This window comes from Microtus oregoni, unplaced genomic scaffold (assembly GCF_018167655.1).
Source record: "Microtus oregoni isolate MIOR12 unplaced genomic scaffold, Mior012 000168F_ref0000490, whole genome shotgun sequence".
Classification (NCBI taxonomy): Eukaryota; Metazoa; Chordata; class Mammalia; order Rodentia; family Cricetidae; genus Microtus; species Microtus oregoni.
Genome location: NW_024544824.1, coordinates 279989 through 298609, shown reverse-complemented (window position 1 = coordinate 298609; position 18621 = coordinate 279989). Strand labels below are relative to the sequence as shown.

At 51.4% G+C, this 18621-nt stretch overlaps 2 protein-coding genes across 6 annotated transcripts in view; one reads left to right on the top strand and one right to left on the bottom strand.

Moving 5' to 3' along the window:
* The first annotated feature begins 329 nt into the window (after positions 1-329).
* Positions 330-10692, top strand: LOC121445236 (H-2 class II histocompatibility antigen gamma chain). 2 transcript variants are annotated; one of them, XM_041647274.1, is made up of 9 exons: positions 330-551; positions 5873-6042; positions 6185-6264; positions 7153-7215; positions 7979-8071; positions 8334-8421; positions 9360-9557; positions 9937-9999; positions 10186-10692. In XM_041647274.1, exons 1-9 carry the CDS (start codon positions 475-477, stop codon positions 10191-10193), a joined length of 840 nt encoding a protein of 279 aa, XP_041503208.1. In that variant the 5' UTR covers positions 330-474; the 3' UTR covers positions 10194-10692. The 2 variants fall into 2 exon arrangements, with proteins under 2 accessions (XP_041503208.1, XP_041503209.1); XM_041647275.1 differs by lacking the exon at positions 9360-9557 and having other exon boundaries at positions 344-551.
* A 1074-nt stretch (positions 10693-11766) lies between these two features.
* Positions 11767-18621, bottom strand: part of LOC121445253 (treacle protein-like) — a 30906-nt gene continuing 24051 nt past the window's right edge. For 2 of the 4 annotated variants that reach the window (XM_041647297.1, XM_041647298.1), the window contains exons 19-26: positions 18320-18441; positions 17164-17383; positions 16697-16779; positions 15861-16041; positions 13803-14315; positions 12735-12826; positions 12440-12485; positions 11767-12233 (exon numbers count right to left, since the gene is read on the bottom strand). In XM_041647297.1, the coding sequence (XP_041503231.1) occupies positions 12459-12485; positions 12735-12826; positions 13803-14315; positions 15861-16041; positions 16697-16779; positions 17164-17383; positions 18320-18441 (1238 nt within the window). In that variant the 3' untranslated portion in view covers positions 11767-12233; positions 12440-12458. Of the gene's footprint in view, positions 12234-12439; positions 12488-12734; positions 12827-13802; positions 14316-15860; positions 16042-16696; positions 16780-17163; positions 17384-18319; positions 18442-18621 lie in introns of all 4 variants that reach the window. The other 2 variants (XM_041647296.1, XM_041647295.1) reach the window with 1 other exon arrangement.

The following is an 18621-nucleotide window of genomic DNA, read 5'->3' as shown; positions in this document are numbered from 1 at the left end:
ACATCAGAGAGAAGGGGACTTGCCTGAGCCCCTTTCTTCCCTCACTTATCATGGATACGGTGGGTAAACAAAGGCACTTTCTGCTTCAAAACGATTTCTTGTCTAGGGAGTCTGCCTGTTTCTAGAAGCATCCAAGGAGCCTAATGAATCCAGAGGTCTGCCTAGAAACAAGTGACAAGAGCCCTGGCCAGCCAATAAGATCGTGCCGGACTTCTACCTGGTTAGGGAACTCCCCCTCATCCTGCCCAGGGAGGGCAGCTTTGAGTGAGTGGGGTATTTCCAGATTTGTGGCTTTCACTTCCACATCTACCACGTGGGCGGAGTGACCTGCTGTGGACGAATCAGGTTCCTCCCAGCACCAGCTTCAAGAGGTGATCCTGGGGCTCAAGGGTCCCAGACGAAGAGGAGGAGCGGCGGTGGCAGCAGCAGCAGCAGCAGCAGCAGCGCCTGTCGAGAAGACTAGAAGCCAGAGCCATGGATGACCAGCGCGATCTCATCTCCAACCATGAGCAGCTGCCCATGCTGGGCCAGCGCCCTAGAGCCCCAGAAAGGTATGTGTGAGTACCAGCAGGGAGCCCTCAGTTCTGGAGGGCACAGAGTGTGGGTCTGGGAAGGGACATGGCATTGAATTGCAGGAAGGCTGCCTTTTAAGCACTGACTTTTTGACATATAAACATATATGTAAGGCAGGGTCTCTCTCTCTATAGCCCTGCCTTTCTACATAATGAAACTCACTCTAGACCAGGCTGGCCTCAAACTCACACAGATCCACTTGCCTCTGCCTCCCAAGTTCTGGGATTAAAGGAGTGCACCTTCACACCTGGCTCTGAGTATTCTCGACCCCCTCCCCCCAGCTCCCACCTGCTAAGAGTATTGACTTCCCATATCTGTAAACTGAGGGGTTCCTTGAGGATGTGTTAAGTGTTAAGAGAGCCCTGGGTTCACGCCTCAGAGTTCCACAGACCCTCTGCAGCTGGGCCATGACTCTAGGCTGAGACGTAAGACCATAGTGTTCCTCCCTCGGATGAGTTCTCACTTTTCCTCAATAGATCTGTCTGCTCAGATCTGTAGCCTCAGATTTTGGAAAAGTTCCGATGCCAGTGGAGATACCATTTCTGAGGGTAACAGAAGCAACTTAGTCTTTCCTTAATGGCCAGAAGGCTTGTAGGAGCCTAGATAATCAGTCTGGCTATATCCGCATCCATACCTGAAACAGGATTAGCCTTTCTTCGTGTGTGGACGCTGGCTGCCATCTCAGCGGCTGCCGAAGAGAAGGAACACTTGTTACATGAGTGGCAGGGACTCAGCGCTGTAGCGGGGTTAGACCCATCTGCGAATCTCTTCCTGGCTCTGCATCAAGAGGCTGCCCCAGGCATCCACGTAGCCCAGGGTTCCTCTCCCAGACCCCAGATGACCTCAGCCTTGTGCCCTCCACCCTCCAAAAACCCAAACAGGATTAGAATTCACCTGCCCTCTTGTGCTCCTTCCCCCACCCCAAGCTCTCAAACCTGATTTGCTTGCTGTCTATGGGGGAATCAAAAGCAGAAGTGACGTCAGCTGTTTCCAGGGCAGAAGGGGATTTGAGAGAGCCTCTGAGAGACTGTAGGGGAATTGCGTTCTGGAAAGAAGGTAACCAGATATAGAGCAGGAGAGCAGTGGGGACTTCCAAGGCAACTTTCACTGCTGTCGTCGATGACCACAGAAAGGTCACAGCCTCTTTCTGGGTCTCAGCTTAAAGGTAACAGGTACAGTCCACCTACCGTACGCTCTTCAGCAATCTTGGGTGCCGTTGACTGCCATCAGAATCATAACCAAGCTACAGACACTATCTTCATTCTTACAGATGCTGTAGCTAGGAGTTGGCCTTTTCTATTATTTCCCCCTGCCCTTGTCTTTTTCTTTTTTCTTTGAGACAGGGTTTCTCTGTAGCTTTGAAGCCTGTCCTGAAACTCACTCTGTAGACCAGGCTAGCCTTTGAATTCATAACGATCCACCTGCCTCTGCCTCCTGAGTGCTGGGATTAATGGTGTGTGCTACCACCACCCTGCTCTTTTTTCTTTTCTTTTTCTTATGTCGCTTTGGCTGGAACTCACAGTGTAGCCCAGGCTGGCCTTAAACTAATAGATATTTGCTTCCCTCCCAAGTGTTAGGATTAAAGATGTGTGCCACCATGGCCAGCATTTCCCCCATTTTTACACAAAAGGAATCTGAATCCATCCTGGTAACTAAATTTACAGGTTGTCTCAGCTAGTGAGTGTTGGATAGAGCATTTGAACCATGACTCATCTGAGCTTGTTCTCCTATGTGGGTCCTTTAGAGGCATCATTTGTGGAGAGGGGAGGTGGGAGCCCCCTGACCTCAGGCCACTCAGGGAGGGCTGTGTTCAGAGATGGTGGCTTAAGCTCTCAGGCCATTCCAGGCAGGGTTTGACTTGGGGCATTTTCCGTGAACACTTCTGCCTGGCAACATCTGTGTCATGATTCCTGATAATTCTGATTGGCTTCTGACTTTAGTCAGTTACTTTTTTTTTTCTTAATTACATAAGAAGGAAGTACAAAGGAGGAAGTAAAACCAGAAGGTGACAGAGTTGGCACTCAATCAAAACCAAGGGCCAGACAATCTAGAGACAAAGAGGCTGGGTGTGATTGTGCAAGCCTATAATCTCAGCATTTGAGAAGTGGAGGCAGGAGGATCAGGAGTATAAGGCCAGCCTCATCTACATGAGTCCATCTCATAAAAACAAAATAACAGTAAATTTAATAAAAGAGGAAGGAGGGCAGATGCTAGATTTGAAGTATTATTGATAGAGTAAATGTGTTGGGTGTTGGAGCCAAGTGTTTCATCTCTACATTATTTTTATTTATTTAGGTTTTGTTTTGTTTTGTTTTTTGAGACAGGGTTTCTCTTTGTAGCCCTGACTGCCCTGGAAGTCAGTCTGTAGACCAAGCTGGCCTGGAACTCTGGGATCCTACTTCCTCTGCTTCCCAAGTGCTAGGAATAAAGGCGTGCATCACTACTGCCCCCTCCATCTCTGTGTTAATTAACAACCTCTCATCCCAAGCTTTTACCCATTTCACATATAGAAGGGTCAGCTTGCTCACTCACACCCCCCAGAGCTAGGCCAGTGGAAGAGCTGGGATGCCAATTACGGCTACCTACTCTTGTCTACTAGATCAGAGTACAGGGCTGAAGAGCGGCCCAGGGGTTCCGCGAGTCACCCAAGTTGATAATAAAGCAGAGGACCTTGAGCCCAGGCTACATCTTCCTTCAGAAGGCCAGGAAGGAGAACGTACTCCCCTTCCTAGTCTGACCTCCCTTCCCCAACAAAGAGGTTTTGCCTTCTCCTTCCAAAACAACTCTTCCTTGGCTCAGCTGTTGGCTTAGAAAACACAGAGTCAGCCAAGCAGAGAGCTAATGAGAATTAGCTGTGTCTGTGACATCATAAGTTACTAGGCAGACAGGTCTTCTGGTGTTTCCTAAATCTCCCTTCCTGGTTGCTGGAGTAGGCAAGACTAAGACTGATTATGACAATTTCAAGTGGAGTCTGTCTTAGTCTGAGTTACTATATTATAATACATGTTTAATATATAAGATATATATATATATATATATATATAACTATAAATACTATATACAGATTGGGAGATATGTGTCCAGAAATTTATTTCCCACAGGTTAGGAGGTTGGGAAGTCCAAGATCAAGGTGCTGACACCTGATGATGACTTTCTTGCTGTGTTGTAAATGTTGGAGCCCAACTTCTTTTGTTAAGCCTTTTTTTATTTTTTTTTTTATTTTATTTTATTTTTTTTTTTGAGGCAGGGTTTCTCTGTAGTTTTGGAGCCTGATCTGGAACTCACTCTGTAGACCAGGTTGGCCTCAAACTCAGAGACATCCACTTGCCTCTGCCTCCCAAGTGCTGCAATTAAAGGCGTGTGCCACTACTGCCTGGCAAAACCCTGTCATTTTAAAGGGGACAAGTTCAAACATCAGCAGAATACTGATAGTTCTTTCCATCTAAGGGCTAAGTGGAGGAAGAATGGATGGGAACTTTCCAGGTCTGAAGTTATGATCCTTATGTTCCATACTGTAATATGGGCATGCACCCTCTCCACCCCCTCCCCAGACAGTAGTCAAAGCATCAAACTGTAAGCAATCACTGAGGTCTGAGGGTCTGGCCACCCAAGAGCGTGACACATTCATCCAGGCCTAGCCATCTATGTTGCTGTTGAATTCCCCCCAATTGGGTATCACTTCAAGGTGCTTCTATGGCCATAGGAAGATCTGTCTCAAAGAGAACTGTGCTGGGGAGACAGCTCAGCTGAGAAAGTTCTTGCAACACAGGCACAAGACCTGAGTTTGAATCTCGAACACTCGTTTGAAGAACAAATGCTAGTCCTAGTGTTGGGGAGGCAGAGACAAGAGGGTCCCTGGGTTTGTTGATGAGGCAGTCTAGTGGAATCTTTGTGCTCCAGGTTCAGTGAGAGACCCTGCCTCAAAACATAAGGTGGAGCGCAATTGTGGAAAACATCCGAAGTGAACCTCTGATCTCCACATATATGTACACATGAGCACCCATATGAATACGGATATGCAACACATACCCCCCACCACACTGACACACACATCCTCCCCCACATACTTCTCCCACATATAACATACACACACCCCATATACTATATACACACACCACACACACACTACACACATCCCACACACACCACAACACACATACCCCCACCACATATAACACACACACACCCTGTACACTATACACACACAATACAAACACACATCACAAGCCGGGCGGTGGTGGCGCACGCCTTTAATCCCAGCATTCGGGAGGCAGAGGCAGGCGGATCTCTCAGAGCCAGTTCCAGGACAGGCTCCAAAGCCACAGAGAAACCCTGTCTCGAAAAGACAAAACAAACAAACAAACAAACAAACAAAAAAAACAAACACACATCACACACACCACACACACACATACCCTCCACCATATATAACACACACACACACACTCCACACACGATACATACACGCCACATACACCCACCACACACACATACCCCTCACCACAAACACCACACACACATACTACACATACCACACCCACACCCACGGGTTGGGGAAGAACCACATTTTAGAATTGCTGGGGTGAGACCAACTCGTGTGACACTTGACAAAAGCTAAGAGACTGATGGAGATTTGTCCAGAGATTCCTGGAGACTGGCACATAGGCTGTGTCTCTGGAGCAGTGGCACCTGGCCCTGTTCCAGCCGGATAATCTCCTCCTCCCTTGTAGTCTAGGTTCTACTTCTCTTTGCGGTCCACGCCACATTGCCTTCCCCTTTCTCTTTAAGTCTGACGTCACTGCAGGGACTGGGGATAACACGGGGGGGGGAGGGGGGGGGGGGAAGGAAACTCTTCTTCCTCTTACACAGTAAAAGCACCTATCTTTTTCTGCTAACTAAAATACATAAACAAACAAACAAACAAAACCAAATTGTTTTCCCCTGAGGGTAGCTCTGATCCTCGGATATCCTGGGCAGAGGGAACCTGGGTAAAAGAGAGAGGACAGGCCATTTTACCCCGTCACTGTACAAAGGGGACACAAAACCCAGAGTAGGCAAGGAACTTGGCTCATTTTTTTCCCCATAGAAGTTGGGCCCCAGGTGGATCTAATTTCTTCCCAGGAAGCACATTGGTGGTCAGCTGGGGCGGGGGGCAGGGGATGTCCTCACACACACCTCTCTGGCCAGGGGAGTGGGGAAGGCTTGACAGAAGTCCGAAAGGGCATGGGTGAGGCCATACGTCCCCACTCCCAGTCAGCCTCCAACTCTGGCTCCTACCTTTACTCCCTCTTCACAACAGGTGCAGCCGCGGGGCCCTGTACACCGGCTTTTCTGTCCTGGTGGCTCTGCTCTTGGCTGGGCAGGCCACCACGGCTTACTTCCTGTACCAGCAGCAGGGCCGTCTAGACAAGCTGACCGTCACCTCCCAGAACCTGCAACTGGAGAGCCTTCGCATGAAGCTTCCTAAATGTGCGTGTCCCCCGCCTCACAAGCCCCACCATTTCTCCATCTAGCCCCTCCCCCGCCATTCCCGGGTTCCAGATCTCAACCCCTGGCCCCCTACTCCCTTGGACCTGGTCTCATGCTGTCTGTCCTCCCTGCCTCCTCACAGCTGCCAAACCTGTCAGCCAGATGCGGATGGCTACCCCCTTGCTGATGCGGCCACTGCCCATGGAAAACATGCTCCACGGGGTAAGGAAGGTGGCAGGAAGGAAATGGTAGCTGGGCTAGGCAGAGAGCAGGTGCCAAAGTGGAGGGGCAAAGAGTAACGGCTGGCCAGGAAGCAAGGTCCTAACTGCTGGAAAGGAGCAGGGGCCACCTCAGAGGGGCTTGCCAGGGAGATGGAGGTTACCCTGATGGGGAGAGGACAGGCCCACAACTCTTACCGGCCACAGCATCGTACAGTCCCTCGCCTCCTCCAAGCCTCTGACAGCAGTGTTGCTCATGAAACTATTGGTACCTTCCCCAGGGAAGAGCATGCCAATTGGTAGCATTATATGAACTAGACTATAATTAGGAAATATAGTATATACATAAACATATACTCAAGCAATAACAGTAAATAAAAAAGAGGCCATGAATTTGAAGGAGAGCAGGGAGAGGCATATGGAGAGATTGGAGGGAGAAAAGGAAAGGGAGAAACGTGGTAATTAAATTATAATCTTGGGCTGGAGAGATGGCTCAGTGGTTAAGAGCATTGCCTGCTCTTCCAAAGGTCCTGAGTTCAATTCCCAGCAACCACATGGTGGCTCACAACCATCTGTAAAGAGGTCTGGTGCCCTCTTCTGGCCTGCAGGCATACACACAGACAGAATATTGTATACATAATAAATAAAATAAATATTTAAAAATAAATAAATAAATAAATTATAATCTTAAAGTTTATGCCAGCCTGACCAGTGGGGACATGGAGGCAGAAAGGGGGTGAATAGCTGGAGCTCCCATGTTAGGAGGTGACAGAGCTGAGCTGGTGAGCCCATGGACTTGATTCTTTCTAGACTCCAGCTGCTGTGTTCTCCCCTCGCTGCCCTTCCCACTTCTCAGCTAACAGTGCTGCTAACCCTGTTCCTCTTCCTACAGCCTGTGCAGAATGTTACTAAGTATGGCAACATGACCCAGGACCATGTGATGCACCTGCTCTTGGTGAGTGTCAGAGTCGGTGGACGGTCCCGTTCCACGTGGGACCCCGATCCCCGCTCACATGCTAGGCTCACTACAAACTCAGCACTGCTCACCCCAAGGACTAGAAGGTGGTCATTAAATACTTCATCCAGTCCAACCCCATTCCCATCTTCAGATAAGTGTCTGTGTAGCCCTGGGACTGGCTGTGCTACGTAGACCACGTTGGCCTTGCACTCGAAGAGACACGCCTGCTTCTGCCCACTGAGTTTTGGGTTTAAAGGCGTGTGTCATTACACCAGGCTCTAGCTTTGTCACTTTTGGGGTGGAAAAATTAAGGCCCAAATCTTGCATGTGACTTGTCATGATACTCCGTTCTCCTTCCGAAATTAATATCTCACACGCCTGCTCTGGTCTGGGTACTACACAGTTCTCGGTCTGCAGCAGGGGAGCAACTTTAACAGACCAGTGATCAGGTGATGAGGGACAAGCGCTGGCTATGAGGACAGTCAGAGGACCCAGTCTAGCTAGGGGTGGTCAGGTCTTCCGGAGATGAGACCTGCAAAACAGGCAGGCATCAGCAGGGAGAAAATCAGTGGTGCTGGTAAGGTTGGCCTGGACCCTGACAGGAGCTACACAGCTGGGTGGCCCGTACCCCTGCTCTCCACCACCAAAGCCAAGGTCCAGGCTTGCTGTGGCGAACATCCTTCCTCAGCACAGTGTGCCCATTTCCCCTTGCCGATCATGGAGTTCTTTGTAACGTTCCTCTTGCTCTGCCAATCTGCAGAGGTCTGGACCCCTGCTGTACCCACAGCTGAAGGGGACCTTTCCGGAAAACCTGAAGCATCTTAAGAACTCCATGGATGGTCTGGACTGGAAGGTGAGCAGCTTCTGTCCACCTCTTTCTACGGCAGCCTCAGGACTAGAGTGGCAAGGGGTGGGCAGGCTAGGGGAGCTGTTCTCTGGGCTACAGGGGGCCTTCGAAATCCACAAAACCCCTGTGGGTCTTCAAGAGGCACCCAGGCTGCAGCTGGACTCCAGATGTTGGGCCTGTCTGATCCTCCAAGTTTGTCATCAGGGTAAAGTCTGGTAGGAGGCAGTGTTGACTTCTGACCCTGATGGCCTGCCTCTGTTCCCATTAGGTCTTTGAGAGCTGGATGAAACAGTGGCTCTTGTTTGAAATGAGCAAGAACTCCCTGGAGGAGAAGCCCACCGAGGCTCCGCCTAAAGGTACCAGATGGGAGCCTCAGGGTGCCAGGGCCCCCTGGAGCTGCTGAAGTTAGGGTCTCCAGCACTCTTAAAGGAAACTTGCTACAGCATCCCATCCTCTCAGCTCACTGTGTCTTCTTGTTCGTTCCTGACATGTCCGTTGGCCTGTTCTATCACACACACATGCCGAGTATAGAGGCCTCTTGTCTCTCCTCTTGTCTTGGAGCAAAACCAACTCGAAACATACCAGGCATGGGTCCTCGGAAGGACACCTCCCCAGCAGCACACCTCAGCACTTGAGGAGCAGAGGGTCATAGAGTCAGCGAATGCCCAGGACCCTAGGCACAGCTCACCTCACCAGCCATGCCGGCACACAGGAGGCTGGAGACCTAAAACATGGGGAATGATTTTTTTACCCTGGCGCTGTCTCTTAACTTGCTGTGCAGAGCCGGAGAGCCGGACAAGTCTGTCCTGCTGGGCTTCTCTGTCCCACAGATGGAAGGCCAATGGCCCATTCTTCTCTAGACCTGCTTCTCTGATACAGAAGAGAGCTCGCCTGTGATCTCAACCAACTTCTAGCTAATTTTTTAAATCACCTCTCCAGCATCCCCAACAAATGACAACCTCCATTTCTACTTGGGTCATCCAGGTAACAGGAAGGTCAGGTTCCCAAAGGTGCCCATCTGCAGAAACCAGAATCGCAGGAATAATCACCAACTGTAATAAAGTCTGAGTGCTGGAAGTAATCATTTTGAGGCAAATGATCCAGCCATGCTTTTCCTTTTTGGAAACCTTCCTGGTTTCAGCCTCCAGCCTCAGTTTCCCCATCTGTGCCATGGGAGGAATGAGAAAGCAACTTGGACAGGCATTAGGCCCATGGCCTAATGGTGTGTGGGCCTCTGCTCTGCTGAGATCCTGGCCCAGAGCCCACTCACTCACTGTCTTCATCATGCCTGTAGCTTCAGGGCTGACCAAGTGCCAGGAAGAGGTCAGCCACATCCCTGATGTCCATCCGGGTGCGTTCCGTCCCAAGTGCGATGAGAACGGCAACTATATGCCGCTCCAGTGCTACGGGAGCACTGGCTACTGCTGGTGTGTGTTCCCCAACGGCACTGAGGTCCCTCACACCAAGAGCCGCGGGCGCCATAACTGCAGTGGTAAGCAGGGGCCGCTATGTCAGTAATCTAAAGCACTAGGAAGCATTAGGAAGGCTGAGGGTCCCGAGGTCCCTCTTAGTAAACATGGGGGTCAGGACATGGGTTGGCTGTGCCAAGGACAGCCACTGTTAATCATGCATCTGGCCCTTCATCCACCTGGGCACTCTTGTGTGTCCCTTGCTCTCCTCTCACGTTCTCCACACACACGCTGTCCTACAACCTCCCCCCCCCCCATCTCTCCGTACCCCCTAACCACACTACATACTGTGGTGCCTCCTTTCCTGGGCTCAGGGCCATACCTGATTGGGAAATATGCCTTTGGGCACAATGGCAACCAAGTGTGTGGTGGGCTAAGGATAGCATGATGATTCTTTTGCAGAGCCACTGGATCTGGAAGACCCATCTTCTGGCCTGGGTGTGACCAAGCAGGATATGGGCCTAGGTAAGGGGGCCTGTGGAGGGTATAATACTGGGCCGGCTTTTACAGAATGGGCTGGTGGTTGGAAACAGAGTATCAGACCAGCAAGGGGGGAATGGGGTCCCTTGACTGCTCTGCAGTTCCAAGATGCTGGGAAGAGGCAGGTCCAGCAGGAGAGCCAACCATATTAACATCTGCTTCCCTTCCCAGCCATGTGAAGACAGAGGCTGGCTCTGCACAGCGACAGCTTTCCTGCTCTCCTGTGGTGCCCCAGCCTTCCTGCCTTCCCTGACGGTCACATTCCACTTCTTGTCTCCCTGCACCTTGGGGCTTAAGGCTGGTTCTGCGTCATCATCCCTGGACACGATAAATAAAATCAGAACAGAATGAGGATGCTGGAGGGAGGGCCCTGCTGCCCAGCCCTATCTAAAGGGACACAAAGCTCAGAGTGGGCAATGCTAGGTGGACCCCATTTCTGACCCATTAGCAGTCTCCGGTGTGGGGCTTTGAGATGTAGGCCCACAGACAGGGATAAGGGGTACTCAACCCTTAACCCACACTGAACACCTCTGCTGTCTTCTCAAGGAAGAACCCAGGCCCTCCTCCCAGCAACTCTTCCTCACTTCCTGCCAAACCCCCCGGGTCCCTTGCTCAGCCAAGCTTATCAGCAGCCTGTAGGATCATGGCTCATGTGACAATAAAAGGTAGTAAGTAGAACATTCTTGCTCCTGGTTCTTCTGTTGGGATCCAATTAGTTTACCCTAAGAAAGTCAATGACAACCTTAACCCTAATCACCTAGGTCCCCAGGGCCTGAGGAGTCCAGGGTGATGGGCCACAGGCACTCAGTACCTGTTTAACATTCAGAACAGATTCTTGCCCAGTTTAAAAAGCACAGCTCATCGTGTCCCAGCTTCCATTCCTCATGTCCCCAATTCCATTTCTGTACTAAGAACAGCGTAAGTGTGATGACAGATGGACACAGGGGCCTGGGTGTCTGCGCAGGACCCATGGCTATTCAGCTCCAGTCCACTGTCACCGGAAAAGGGAGCAGACCCCTTACCACCCAGGAGTCCAGCATGAACAGTAGTGACAGCGTTCCGTTTTTTAAGTTTAAATACTTCTGTGAGCGCTCAGCACAGCCGTTGAGAGCCTTCTCTGCAGTCTGATCTGGGCCAACAGTGGGAACGAAGGGAACAGCTGTCCATGTCGGGTGGTGCGTCCCAAGGCTCTGCACACAGGGTGCCAAGGGCCTCCGGCCTTTGAGGTGAATGCTCCGACTTCTGGCGCTCCACAGACTCTGATTATGCAGAGGCAGCCAGACTGATTGCCACTCTCCTCCCTCAGTCTACCCCAGTTACTGTCCCAACATGTCGCCGTCAGCTTTGTTCCCTTCTTGCCTTCACCAGCACGGAACTGTTCCCTGGACAGAGGACAACTCACGGCCTGGCTTACTGGTTCTTCTACCCTTCCCATGCCAGCCACCAACGTTTCCCTTCCTTCCACACCATCCTAACCCCCAAACTTCCAAAGGCCCCTGAGCCATCAACTCTGGCATCTGACCCACCTTCAGCTCTCCCCAGGCTCAGTGGCCATCTCCTCCAGGGAGCTCTCCCTACATCAGCACCTGGGGAGCTTCACCAAGCAAACTGTCAGACTCACAGTAACATAGGCCTTGGCACACAGGCAGGAAGGAAGGAGCTCTGAGTGACCTGTGCTCCTCCAGGGTCACCAGTCTTTCCTAGTCAGTAACAGTTCGGGGACAAACGCACGGGGAAACTCAAATCTTTACATTTAAAATCTTTTATTTTGAGTTCTTAAAAAAAAAAAAAAACCAAACAAACCCCAAACAGCTGGAAAATTGATAGGACAAGTCCTTGGGATAGGTCTGGAATCCAGGGAACAGGATGAACTACAAGCAGGACCGTGTGGGTCTGCAGCGCAGAGATGGAGGTCCTGAGGCCTTCGGGCATGTTGGATTTGAAGGGAGGGAGGCAGTCACTTAAAAAAATATATATACTGTACACATCTCATGCAGCACTCGGAGGGGGTGGGCGTGTTTCATCCCACTTCCTCCTGGGACTGCCGCCCCTTGCAGGTTCCGCCTTCCAAGTTCTCCCTTGCAGGTCCACCGGCTTGGCCGGCAGTACATGTTGGAGCTGGCCATCATCTTCTGTTGAGGGAGGCAAGTTAACAAGTCCAGTCCCAGATTACACTGGCCAGAGCTCAGAGGTCAGGGAACAGTCACACTGACAAAACTCTAGGAGAAGAAAACAAGCCAGGCCAGGAGGAAAAAGTCAAGGGAGAGGCAGCAGCTTTGCTCAGGGCGTTCTTTGCATGCTGCTGCTGTACCCGCTACCAGTGTCCCTCAGTCCCACTGACCCCAGGGAACGGAGTTGCTGTCTCTCTAGCTCCCTCCATTTGGGCCCACCCAGCTATCCAGAAAGGCAAGAAAGAGTCAGGTACCTGTTCTATGTGCTGGCCCTCACACGGCAGGCTCGGCTGTCTTCTTCTGTGAGGAAAGAAGGACAAGAAGGTCTCAGTGCTGTGGGTCCTCACCTCATGGACTGTCTTAAGAGCCACACTCCTGGAGCTCCCACTGCTAGGCTGTCCTGTGCTACCAGCCCTGGGCCAAACAGCCTTTGCCTCATGAAGCGGATGGCTGTTTCTTCAGTGAGCACCCCTCCTGGCCAGGTGTTGGGTGTTGGAATGGGAAACATTGGAATTTCTGGCCCAGGAGCTCCCAGGAACTCACTCTCACCTTTTTTTTCTTTTTCTTCTGTATTGACTCAGGGTCTTTGGCTGAGGTCTTTTTGCCTTTCTTCTTTTCCTTTTTTTCCTTGTCTTTTTTTTCTGAGGGAAGAAAGACAACTTCCTGAGCAATAGATATTGACACCGAATGGGTTGATGTCAGGAGGCCAGACAACTCCCAGCTCTTACACCATGGGGAAACAGGCCCTGGTGGGGCCAGGGCTCCATTCTTCCTGCCTGTGACCACATAATCTAGGGCCTCAATACTAGTTATACAAGTTCTTTATCACTGAGTTATAGAGCCAGTCTTGAATTAATTCACTTTAAGAGCCCCTCCCCCCTCATTTATTTTAAAATAAAAAGACAGGAGCCCTATAGGTTCTGGACATCAAGGGGTAGCAGACCCTCACACAGGGCTGGGTATCTCTTCTCCCCCTCCTGTCATGGATGGGCAGGCAGTGCTCAGGAGGATTTCCATGCTGGGTGTGGTGGTACCCAGGAGGCAGAGGCAGGTGGATCTCTGTGAGTTTGAGGTCAGCCTGCAAAAGTGGCCTTTCCTTCTCAGGGCCTGTTTTCCACTTAGAAAATGAAAACAAAATACTCTCACTGCCCAGGGTTGGCAAGACGACTGGAAAGGCCCACTGGGTGCAGGCTCCAGCATGGAGGGCAATAATGGCAGCCTTCCCTGAGGAACTGCATTCTAGTGGAAAGACAGCTCCAGATGAGGACAGAGACACGTTCCGTACCTCGGGAACTGGCAGTGGATGTCTTGTGTAACTTAGGTTGGAGAGGAGTGCTCCCTGTTCTCCATCCTTGTGAAGTGCAGTTGAGCCTGTGCTTTCTAAAAGCCTGAGGCGAACGTGGGTGTAAATGCCGGGCCCTATAAGGGGCCTCCTGAGTGGGGAGGGCTGTAGCACCGGCCCAAGTGCTCTGCAAACTACTTTTGGCTCTGCAACCAGACGCCTGTCGCTCTGGAAAATCCACTTCCCAGGTTCTTACTCTTTGTGGAGAGTGAGATAGAGAGGCCTGCTACCCCGCCCTGCTCCCGCAGTGTATGCCCAGGAAGGCAGTCACTTACTCTTACTGGATTTCTTCTTGTCCTTCTTGCTCTTTGAGTCACTCTGCTCTCGGCTCTCAACCTTTAACCCCAGCTCACTTTTGGGCTTCTCCTTAGCCCCTCGGGAGCCAGGTGACCCCTTCCCCTTGCCATCAGCATTCACTTTGTCTAGCTTGGATTTTGCCTTGGAAGTCTTTTCTGAGGTGATGGCACCGGCTCCATCCTCCAGATGCTTCTTCTTGCTCTTTGGGGCCCCAGCTGCTAACTGGTCCTCCGAAAGCTTCCGCTTCCGGTCCTTCTTCTTATTCTCCTTGACGATCTCTGTGGCCTTCTGCCTTTCCTGCTCCAGCAGTTCTGTCAGGACCTTCACCACAGAGGCCTGCACCTGCGCCTCGCTCAGGGGCCAGGGCTGCTCCCGGAGGCGCTGGGTGATGCTGTCCTGTAGAGCCTGTGTGGGTGTTGCTGGGGTCCAGGAGCTTTTCTTGGCCTTTTTGGACTTCTGAGGTGTGGAGCCTGAGGAGGGCTCTTTCCTACCTGTGGATCACAGGTCTCGGAGGTCACAGGTCTGGAAAGCTGAGGGACAGATCTTATACAATATATGAGAACTGAGGGGGTGCACCTCCTTACAACTAGAAAGATGGGAAACTGAGGCCCAGGGGTCATACTGCCACATCTACCTCCAATGCTTACGCTTTAAACAGGGATCTCACCTCTAACTTCCAGCCCTGCTCTATGTCTTCACACCAAAAACTCCACTCAGTTATAGTTGGGGATGGGCAGTGTCCCCAGAATATTAGTGAGATGGAGGTGACAACAGGTGGAAGTGAGTCACTCAGGTTCTAGGTCTGCCTTTACCAGTTTACTGTAAGGCTTTGGCCAGGTCACAGTCCTGCAAGGCCTGTGTCCCACTGTGGAACAAGCTAGAAAAGCAATGGTATTTTCTGCCATGACCTGTGGATTTATAACACGGGAGAAGGTCCTACGGGCTGCTGTTCAGCTCCTGTCTGTGGACATACAATGGGTCCCTGGCCCATCAAGGCTGGGGCAAGAGGCAGATCGGGGAACTTTGGGTATGCTGTGTATGCATGTGGTGGCTGACTAAGCAGGTTTACTGCCTGCCAGAGTGACTTCTGGTGCAGCCTTTGTTTAGAATTTTCCACGCCTCTGCTTGCCTTTGATAATTGTGTGCTGACTACATGTGTAAAAAAAACCTTCCACAGCCCCCTCGAAAATGTCTCCCTGTCGCACCCGCCTCTCACATAGACAAGAACACTGGGGAAGAAAGTGAGCAACAACTCCGCCTCTGACCCAGCGCAGGAAAGCTCAAGTCACAGCCCAGAGTTCTCAGTCCCATCACCACTTCTAGCCTCCCAGGTCACTTGGGCAGGTCTCCACCATTCTGTGTACATTCTGAGTACAGAATTCTGACACTGTGGGTTTAGGGGCTGGACCCTAGTAATGTTTGCCTCAAGGAACTCGCTCTGTAGACCAGGCTGGCCTCAAACTCACAGAGATATGCCTGCCTCGGCCGCCTGAGAGTTGGGATTCTTTAATCCATGTGCCACCACCCCCTGGTGACAATTTTCTATATGATATACTTTTGCCAGTACACAGTGGCATTACTCTTGCCTTGCATGGTTAAGACATAGGCTCCCAGGAGCTTTTGCTACAGAGTAAGTCAGAGCAGCCCCAGAGACCAATCCATCACCTAGGGTGTCCTCTATATACAGAATCCTCCCAACAGGACTGCTGGCCAAGTCCGAGTCATTCTGAGTCCCTATACCCAATACCCTGGCCCACTAACTAAGAAAAGTCAGTAGGGACAGCTAGGGGGCCGAGGCCTCCTCCACAAGCCAAAGAAGCTTCACTAGCTCCAAAGGGGTGGATATACCCTCTCCCAGGGTGACGAGAGCCCGAAACCTAGGCCTGGCCTCCAGCTGTGTTTTGGGGTACTCCAGTCCCCACAGAGGTAGCCTTGCATTTGAGAGACATAGGCAAACACTGGCGAAACTGTTGCTGCTGATGGCAAGCAGGGACCAGCAGCCTTGCCCCTCCACGTCCTGCTGTCCCCCGACTCACCGGTTTTGGGAAACGTGGAGTCTGCTGCATTCTGGGATTTTGCTTTCTGCTTGCCATCTGGATTATCTTTGGTGACCGGAGCAGAGGAAACCAAGGGGTTGGAGTCTGACCTAAGAGTGGCTTTTGAAGTCTGGGAATCGGCCACAGTCACCCCAGGAGTCACATAACCTGAGAGGAGAGACTGACGAAGCCCAGTGTGAAAGACGCAGTGAGCCCCTACCCTTATCCCCAGAGGCAAGGCCTGCTCTGAGGAAATCAGTTCAGTGACCCAAGATCAGGCCAAGACAGTCAGGCATCTCTGTGGCACCGAGCCACAGAGCCCAAAGACCCTTGGGGCATACCTTCTAAATCCATGTAGTTGGAATCAAAGTGGAATCATATTCAAAAGGGGAATTTTTTATTGCCAATGGACCATTACCGTAATGGAAAAGCATTAGCATTTTGGACCGGGAAGATGGCTCCGAGGGTAAAGGCGCTTGCCGTGAGCCCAACAGCCTGGGTTCCACCCAGTAGCCCACATAAAAGTGGAAGAAGACAACAATGGACTCCACAAAGTTGTTCTGACCCCCACAAAGGAGAAAATCATCACTGTCTGTCCTTACACAGATGAGCCTTAAGACAGATCTAAGGGGTAGTTTTATCTGGGCGTGTCTTAGACTTCATCTGCATCTCTTCCCTAGACCCCAGGGCAGGAGCTGAGGCTCCATTCTGCTAAGGGCATCCCGGAGGCAGGATCTTGCCCAGGGCCCTGAGAATAGGATTTTAGACACTCGACCCAAGGAGTAGCTGAAGTCTAAAGCTGCAGCTACAAGTTCTAGCTCTACCCTGGCAGTTACCTGTGAGGGGGCCACCAACTCATCTTCACTGGATTCAGCTGGGGTCTCCTCCACCACAGTCTCCTTCTGGGAAAGGCCCGGATCTAGCACAGAGCAAAGGTCTGTTGGTGTGGGTCCCTAGTGGCCCTGTTCATCAGGTTAGGCAGAGCTCCTCAGGAAGGCTGCAAAGCCTGGGTCTTCCTATGTTCTTCACCCTCCCGCACAGCCTCCCATTTCCCACCCATTGATGCTATCCAAAGCGCTCTGTCTGACGCATCTGAATGCCACGGTCTTCCTTTCTGGTTCCTGAGGCTCCCATTTCTCTGCTTTCCACTGTTAAGGAAAGCAGAGTCCCGAGGCTTTCAATAAAGGGAGTCTGATACCAAGAAGATGCCGAAGGTCAAACAGCAGTCAGGTCTTTAGTTGTGGACAAACAGGCCCAGGCTGGGCTATGTCTCATCCCCTGCCCTCTCTTCTAGAATCCTCACCCAGTCTGGGGGCTGACTTGGCCATCTGGGGTCTCTTGGCATCCTCCTCGCTCCCTGAAGAGATGTCACTGCTGTCACTTGAACTTGTGGAGGGTCTGGGATAGCCCGAGGGAGGCTGCTGCTTCTCAGGAAGTTTGGGTTTTCTGAGCTTATTGGCTGCTTTGGACTGGACAGGTTTGCTCTGGGGAGTCACAGGGAGTGTTTCCAAGGCACTGCTGATCTGTTCGGTACAGAAAGAGCACAATGGAAGTCACAGCAAGAGGGACACACCACGGCCAGGCCCTATGTGGGAAGCACCACACGTGGCTCCCATGACTTTCCCCACAGCTCTCTGGTGGGCACTGTAGTTTCTTAGCATGTGCCAGGACATTAAGGCCCGGAGACATAGAGTAAGGGCTGGTGGTAGGACACACAGTCATGCTGGGCTCTCACTGACATACAGCAGAGAGAACCCAGTTATGGGTGGAAGGAGAGCAGGGTCAAAATGGTCCACACAGTTCCCCAAACACAAAGCACTTGAAGGCTAGGTACTGGTTGTGTCTCACTGGCTGTGTGTGCATAGAGCGTGTACACACATACACACACATGCTTTAAGTGCACACACGCTCATGTTGAAGCTGTAACTAAAATTCAGGAGTTGTTCTCAGGAAGCTATTCACCATGTGACCTGGGCTCACCAATTAACACTAGGCTGCCTGGCTAGTGTGCCCCTAGGGAATGACACATTTTAGTCACTCAGTATTGGGATTACAAACCCCTGCCACCATGCCTGGCTCTTTCTTGTACTGGACTGACCCTGGTGGGATGCACCCTCAGTTTTATTTAAACAGGGTCCACTAACCTTGCCCTACTAATTAGCAATACACTGAAATGGGCGATGGCTAGGAGAAAATGCTAAGGAAGGCAAGCAACTCGTATTCACAGCATTTAAAACCAGAGCTAGAAAACGAATTCAGAGTCCATCAAGCTGGGAAGAGAAGGGATTCCACTTGCCTTTGGATCTCAACCTGCTCTTCCTGACAATGCCGTGGGGATTTGGGAGCTTGGCTCCAGGACCAAATGACAGTACTAGGGTGCTGGGAGCAAGCCACGGACTGCCAAGCAACACCAAGGTAGCAGAGTGACCCTACCACAGCCCTCTCTTACCCGACAGTACCTGAGTGGACGCTGCCTTTGGTTTCTTGCCTTTTGGCGCCCGACTAGACTGCTCACTTTTGTTGGGCTGGGGGGCTGTCCGTGGGAGGGACGTGGGCACAGTCACCACATTGGCTCTAATGGCTGAAATGGAGAAGAGAGGACAGGCACATCAGGGTACAGAAGCCCTGTAACTCCCCAGCAAGGTATTACCCAATTACCAGTTCTTCCCATGGACCTGGTGCTCGGCTTAGAGATCATCAAGCAGATGCTGGCTTGCTTTCTGCCAAGCCTGCCAGGCAGCAGCTCTCATGTCATTTGACA

What these genes read in the sequence shown, in the direction of transcription:
- LOC121445236 (XM_041647274.1), top strand. Translation starts at nt 475, where the DNA reads ATGGATGACCAGCGCGATCTCATCTCCAACCATGAGCAGCTGCCCATG. An exon ending in TCGCATGAAGCTTCCTAAAT is followed by an intron (nt 6,043 to 6,184) that starts GTGCGTGTCCCC and finishes GCCTCCTCACAG; the next exon opens with CTGCCAAACCTGTCAGCCAG. An exon ending in CGGGCGCCATAACTGCAGTG is followed by an intron (nt 9,558 to 9,936) that starts GTAAGCAGGGGC and finishes ATTCTTTTGCAG; the next exon opens with AGCCACTGGATCTGGAAGAC.